General features: G+C 38.9%; 1 protein-coding gene across 3 annotated transcripts in view; it reads right to left on the reverse strand.

Moving 5' to 3' along the window:
• Positions 1–7,509, reverse strand: part of desi1a (desumoylating isopeptidase 1a) — a 357,862-nt gene extending 350,353 nt beyond the window's left edge. For 2 of the 3 annotated variants that reach the window (XR_007571582.1, XR_007571581.1), the window contains exons 1-6: positions 7,318–7,509; positions 6,976–6,997; positions 5,125–5,194; positions 3,805–3,914; positions 2,044–2,166; positions 139–1,900 (exon numbers count right to left, since the gene is read on the reverse strand). Coding sequence is in view for 1 of the 3 variants with exons in the window: in XM_050069265.1 (XP_049925222.1) it covers positions 1,810–1,900; positions 2,044–2,166; positions 3,805–3,914; positions 5,125–5,194; positions 6,976–6,997; positions 7,318–7,408 (507 nt within the window). In the remaining 2 variants the exon portion in view is untranslated. Of the gene's footprint in view, positions 1–6; positions 1,901–2,043; positions 2,167–3,804; positions 3,915–5,124; positions 5,195–6,975; positions 6,998–7,317 lie in introns of those variants that run through there. The other variant, XM_050069265.1, reaches the window with a different exon arrangement.

Below are 7,509 nucleotides of genomic sequence, written 5' to 3' on the forward strand. Positions count from 1 at the left end.
TGGTTCAATATCAGCAAAGTTTCCCTTTATATTCATTGTCTTGTGTGGCGATCAGCAGTGATGTGGTGGTTCACTTTTACACTGTGATCTGTAGCCTATAGTTCAGCTTTAGCTTCTAACTATCTTTGTCTTTTTAACCTGTTGTTGCTGCTGAGTCAGTTTGACATCCTGGATATATCCTTCAAACACAGACTGTAGACCCCTCTGTCTGCTTCTCTCTTCCATGCTTACTCTAACAGCTTGTCGGACCACCACAAAGGGGCGGGGCTTAGCGAAAGGTCAATTTGCCAAATCCACCATGTAAATAACAGTGCACCAGGTGTGGGCACATCTGGCTTTTAAAGGGAATAGGAGATGACACTCTGATTGATTGATTCATGTTACCCCCAAAACACACCTATGAGTAATTAAGGGGCTAAATTCAATCCCTTTGCCACTTGTGCCTCACTTTGCTCCCAGATTACGCTATGTTTAAGTAGCAAAAGTGGTTGGATATGCCCTTAATGCACTTGAGCTATGCTCTTTAGACCATCTGCTATAAATCGTCTAAATAGGGCCTGTACACTCTACACTTTTTACATCACCTCTGATCTTATAACCTCAGTGTGCGCGGGGCATCGATCACCTACTGTGACAGGTGGAATGATGATGGCAGGTACAGCTGAATACAACAAAAAATAGTATAGACAAATATTACAGGTATAAAAGGATCACTGATGAAAATGTATCTACAGGCTGCCAAAAAACATAAGAAAAAACATATAACAAATCATGACAGTGCAAAAATTAAAATATGATTAAAAGACTCTCCAACTATCTCGTTCTTATTTTCCACCAACCTGCGTCCATTGATTTGAATATATTAAACATGTCTATGTAAAAGTGTACACTCAGATTAGTTCCATTGTAGTCAGCAGCAAGTGTTTCTCACTGCAGAAACCATGTGGGAAACCTGATATGTCAGAAATAAAGTCATCGTGGGAAAAAAAATATATATAAATTAGCTTACTAAACTGAATAAATTAAATTTTTAATAAACTGGAAGGGCACTCAGAGAGCACAGCCCTCCACCAAGGCTAAATGTCCTATCTTACAATGTTAATTAATGTGAAAAATGATTTGTCTATCCCTCCGTGATTCGGAAATTTAATGGGTTCGTTCTGAGCCCTTCCACCAAGTTTCCTAAAAATCAGCCTCGTAGTTTTCTTATAGTCCTGCTGATAAACAGACAAACTGAAAACACAACCTCCTTGGTGGAGGTAATACACATTATAACACCAAAATGGAAAAAACTACAAGTTCCAAATTAAGTAAAATTAAAGGGACATTTGTACCTCGGGACAAAAGTTAAAATACTAAATAAGCTGGATGCACCAATGTGCAGGAGGTATTTAAATGTTGTAGGTGGTTAAATTACAAACATCAGATAAATGCAGTGAAGTAAAAAGTGCAATATTTCTATGTAGTGGAGTTTAAGTAGAAATTCTGTCAAAATGGTTTTTAGTGTTGATATCCGACTGTGCTGGTGCACCCAAAACCCATCTGTGTTTTGTCAGTACATTGAATGTGATGCCAGATGCACCCTCAAACGTCACAAACCAACTTTAAGGTGGAAATTATATGTTAAGTTTGAATTTTAAGGATTCACTGGTCATTGATCACTTCTAGCTTCCAAAATGGCCGTTAGCTTCAATACTAGTGTGTAACTTATTTACAGAAAGAACACTGAAAGAAAGACAATTAGTTTGACTGACTGACTACAATAAAAGTGACCTTGTGAACACTCGGTGACTCTGCTGCTCTCTCAGGTTACATGTTCCTCCCCCCGTTGATGACGTTACCTCCTGGAGGGGCGATGTGGATTGAGTCCAGAATGGGCCGCAGTATCTGGCCGAACGGTCTGGAGAGGGAAGGAAGAGATTTGATACCTTTAAGTAGATCTTAAAATGTAAAGCAAGCGTTTCAAAACAAGTTTTAAAACAGGCAAAAACCACAGACTGGACTGAAGCCATGAGCAGCTGTCAGACTGAGTTTCACACTCACGTGGAGAGGACTTCTGACGGAAGGTCAGTGATGTAGGACGGGATGGACCTGCCCGTCAGGAACTGAGCCACCTCATTGGTGAAGGTGTTGCAGTTGTGCTCAAACAGACGATACCTGTCACCTCTGAACCAAGACAGAATGTGACTGAGTGAGTTAATACAGAGAGACATAAGATGACAGCTTTCATGCATTTGTGACAAGTCAGTTATGAATTTAACCATTTTATTTAGAGTCCCTCCTCACTCATAAGCTTTACTACTATTTGTGATATAATATTAAAGGGACAGTCCAGCCCTGAAATCAAAAATACATATTGTATCTCTTACCTGTAGTGTGATTTTTAAGTCTAGATTGTTTTGTTGTGAGTTGCCGAGTATTGGAGATATCGGCTGTAGAGATGTCTGCTTTCTCTCCAATATAATGAGACTAGATGTCGGCTTGTGGTGCTCAAAGTGCCAAAAGATACATTTGAAAAACCCAACGGCAATGTCTCTTTTCAGAAATAATGATCCAGGTACTTCAGACAATTAACCTTGTTGCGAGCAGCTTCATGTAAGAACTATTTCCTTTGTACCATATAACATCCACCAACTGAATCGCTGCGCAGAAGAAAGCTTGCATCTACTGCTAGTTTACCTAGCATCACTGAGCTAGCTCGCGTTACAGCTCAGCCGAGGACAATGTCCTTAATTGCAACATCTGAGACATGAGCCTCTCATTCATGAGTAGATGCACACTTCCCTCTGCTTGGTGGGTAGTAGTAGTTTGGTATAACAAAAATAGTTTCTACATGAAACTGCTCACAACAAGTTCTGTAGATTATCTCGAGTAACCAGGTCATGATTTCTGGAAAGAGACATTGCTGTTTCTCACATGTATTTTCTATCAAACTCTACCTGCTAACTTTATCAACACGCAAAAGGAAGCATGCATCTACTCATAAAAGAGAGGCTTGTGACAGCTTGAGATGTAAATATTATTGGTCTAATTCTCGGCTGCGCTGTATCCTTGACTAGCTCAGTGGTGCTAGCTGAATTAGCAGTAGATGCACACTTCCCCCTCTGCGGTGATACAGTTGGCGGGTATAGAAAGAAAATAGTTCCTGCATGAAACTGCTCACAACAAGTTCTGTAGATTATCTCGAGTAACCAGGTCATGATTTCTGGAAAGAGACATTGCTGTTTCTCACATGTATTTTCTATCAAAGTACACCTGCTAACTCTATCAACACGCAGAAGGAAGCGTGCATCTACTCATAAACGAGAGGCTTGTGACAGCTTGAGATGTAAACATTATTGGTCTAATTCTCGGCTGCGCTGTATCCTTGGCTAGCTCAGTGGTGCTAGCTGAGTTAGCAGTAGATGCACACTTCCTTCTCTGTGGTGATACAGTTGGCGGGTATAGAAAGAAAATAGTTCCTACATGAAACTGCTCACAACAAGTTCTGTAGATTATCTCGAGTACTCAGGTCATGATTTCTGGAAAGAGACATTGCTGTTTTTTAGATGTATTTTTTGGCGCTTTGAGCACCACAAGCCGAGTGCCATCTAGGTCCATTATGTTAGAGAGAAGGCAGATGTCTCTGCAGTTGATATCTCCAACACTCAGCAACTCACACCAAAACAATCTAGACTGATGAATATCACTACAGGTAAGAGGAAAAATACATATTTTTGATTTTGTGGTGAACTGTCCCTTTAACTACTACTTCTCTTATGGGTGAAAACAGCATAAAGAAGAGACGGATATCAGAGACTCGACCTGTATGTGCTTTCTCCCAGGGAAGAGAGGTACTCCATGAAGATCTCCTCAGACACTTCAGTCTCTCCCAGCTCTACCACTGTGTCTGGAGGACCCAGCATTGTCCCACCCTGACAAACACACAGCAGACAAATGGTAAACATCTCAACATTTACACATTATGAAGGCTGTTGAAAAGAGCCACTAATGTTTCATTGCACCAATAGATAAAAGAATAAACACTCTAGATGAGTTTGGGGTGTTTCTCTGATTAAGGAGGATAATTGCTAAAAGGCAGGCTAGATTACATCAAGGGAAGACACCGGCAGCACAGTTGGAATGATGTCTGACTGCAGAAAAATGCTATCAGTCCTCCGGAGTTACAGATCAAAGGATGAAAAGCTAACAAACCAGTTTGACTTTTTGAGGGTAAAGCTGGTGTATATATTTTTTTGTATTTTATCTATTTATATATTTCATATTTCATTTGAAAAGACCAAATCCAACCATGCATTTATCCCACTAACAAGTATTGTCTGTGTAGCCAAAGAACTGAGCCACATTGAGTGACACCCTCCTTCATTACAATGGATGTGGGCACTGTGGTTTACTGTGAGCCAGTCCCACAAACACTGTTGTGCTGCCAGAAGTGCTCCACCCATGGCTGGTCTGATAAGATTACACTGCCCAAGTTCTTGGGAAATTAGTTGAGTCATTACTTGCTCAAAAAAAGTGCTGTGTGACAGGCTAAGGCTTTGCTGGTTTTGGTCTTTGATCGGGTTTGTAGAGAGGGAAAAAATAGAATAATATTAGTGGTGTCCTTTATTAAAAGTATTCTAGGAAATGTAGAAACTGAAGTAGAAGTAATCTAGGCAGATTTAAAACTTTGGTAAACACTTAATTATAACCATCATTAAAACATGGTAAATTTAAAGTTATTCATTTAAGTTTTACGATATTTACTAAAGTTTGATTAACTATAAATTAACCATTTATTAATAATGCTTATTATAAAGTGTTACTGTAACATCGTCACAAATTAACACCTGAGGGAATTTAAGAGCATGTGCGTTTGGCCTCTAACAGCTTGCAACATCTCATTCAAACCTGACTTCATGTCTTGCACATGACTTTTAAAAAACACACAGATCATATGAACTTTTGGAGATTTAGTGTTGGCAGCTCTGTGCACACACAGCCTGGAAACATAATCTAAACGACAGGAATCAGACCAAGAACTTTTCAGGTATTAATAGGTCTCTGGCTCTGCAGTCATCTTCTTCCTGAGCTTGTTTGATGAGACTTGTGTGAAAGGAGTCGGTCCCCTTGTGACAGACTTACCGGCGAACAGCTGGAGATCCCCTCCCCTCCGAAGAAGAACTCATCACCGTACGCCACTATAGCTGTGTGCCTGGGAGAAAGACAGGCACAAAATTAACACAGAGGTGAATTCAGGTCAGAACAATATTACCTGGGCTTATTTAAAACTGCAGCTCACTGTCTTTATACCAAATAATGAGCTTGATTAATGTGTCGTGTGATTTCTTATGGTGTATCCACACTCGTACAACTCCCCTTGTCCAATTATGCTTCATTTACAGAATCAGTGACACTTCTTTAAATCAATTTTAGCACACTGTTTTAATGTCAACACATTTTACTTGATTATTATTTTTGTTTGTGTTGTTTTTATCTTATATTATCGTCAGGTAGTGTCTCGTTTTATTTTTGTATTACCAAAATAGTATGATTTTTTTTCCTCAGTGCAGTCTTCAGGGCAGTTAATATCCAAAATTGCTTATCTTCCTTATCTTTATCTTTATAATTATCATTTTTCTTTTATTTCATTTACTTTCTGTATGACTTAAATTGCCTGATTTTATTTGCCTAAGTCCTATAGTATTATAAAACTTGCTTCAATGACTAAACTATACAAATTAAGTTTACAAGTAGTTATTATTATTTTGATTTCCTAGATTTTATGAAATTGCTTTGGGCAAAATTCAAAATAAAACAAATTTTATTTATTAACAGGGTGCCTTAAGATACAACCAAGTTAAATTTAAGACTTTTTTAGACCCTTAAATGAAATTTAAGACCAAACCTCAAAGTAAAGACACTGATGTCACATGTCACTGATGATACATGATAACAATTGGGTGAGTTTAAGTTTAATGTGTTTAACTTTAAGTTAAGTTCAGAGCTTAATTAAGTTCAGGCTCCTGGCTGTCCCACGCTCCAGACTGAAGCTCAGGGGTGATCGTTCCTTTGCTGTGTCTGCCCCCAAACTGTGGAACAGCATCCCCCTCCCAGTTAGATCCACCCTCACCACTGACTCATTTAAGTCCAGGCTCAGAACCTACTTTATACATTAGAGTTTGAGATGTGGTTTTCCCTGATGTGTGCCTGTGTGTGTTGTCTCTAAAGGTGTGAGCTGTGTACCTGACAGCTATGTTGCCTCTTATGTGTGTGTGTTTTAAGCATCTTATTCCATCTGTACAGCACTTGAGTTGTTTTTAAATGTGCTTTACAAATACATTTGAGTTGAGTTGGGTAATGTAAAAAGAAAACAAAATCTCTTTGCTGTCATAAATGCTATTTATTATTGCAATATTTACAGAAATCACGCAAAAAAAATCGTTGTCATCGGTCTGTCCAATGATTGTAAACAGTCACTGGGTCTGTCAGGCTGGAGGAATGTTCATGGTCATGCGACTGCAAATATTTGAGACCCATCGATCTGGATTTAAGACATTTTAAGACTTGTTAAGGACCTGTAAATTCAGATTCAGATTCAGAATACTTTATTAATCCCCGGGGGGAAATTGTTTTTGTTCCAATGCTCCATGCAAAGTAGAAATAGAAATACAGCATGAATGGAAACAGGAGATAAAGATGAAGATAAAATACTAAAATAGACAATGAAATAAATAAAATAAAATATTAAAGTAGACATTAAAATAAAATAAAATAAAATAAATACCCTGATTACAACAAAATGAGGACAGTATCAGACACCCTGCCAGCAGCTGATTTTAGCATGGTTTAAAAGGATCTTTATGTTATCTGCTCTGGGGCCAAAATGGGTCACTGGCCTGCACCTGATGGACCAGCACACTGAATAAGAAGCAATGGTTTCATGACTTAAGAGCTCTGACTTTAAGGTTAAAATAACAGGAAGGAGATTCTTACCATATACCATCCAGCTGTTTGCCTGTAGGAGTAAAAAAGGACAGTGGTGAGAGGAAGAAGAAGAAGAAGAGGGGGCAGGTGATCTTCTGTACAAGCTGTTACTTGATGTCAGCCCCCATTAACCACCATTAAACCATTCCTCAACACAAATCAGGCACGCTTGGCAATATTTTCAAAATAAATGTATACAAATAAGTAGCCCTGCATAACTCTATCAAAGATAAGTTCACTACACGGTAATGACTGTGTAGAAGCGACTTTACAATATAAGTACCCGGTGTTTGTTATTATCACTTAATTGTCCCCGAGGCCAGACTGCATCGGATTTTTCTCAGTACTTACCTAACATGATGGGACTGAGGCTGCGCGCCATTCCTCTCGATAGATCATAAATATATAACTGTACGTTGTATCGCGTCGCATTCTTTTCCATAATGTAAACCCACAAACAGCTTCTTTAAATCTTATTTTTCGCTCGGCTGCCGAAGCGACGGACATTTAACGGCACAGCTGACCGGGACCTTCTTTGCGGAT

Source organism: Epinephelus moara, chromosome 18, assembly GCF_006386435.1.
Source record: "Epinephelus moara isolate mb chromosome 18, YSFRI_EMoa_1.0, whole genome shotgun sequence".
NCBI lineage: Eukaryota > Metazoa > Chordata > Actinopteri > Perciformes > Serranidae > Epinephelus > Epinephelus moara.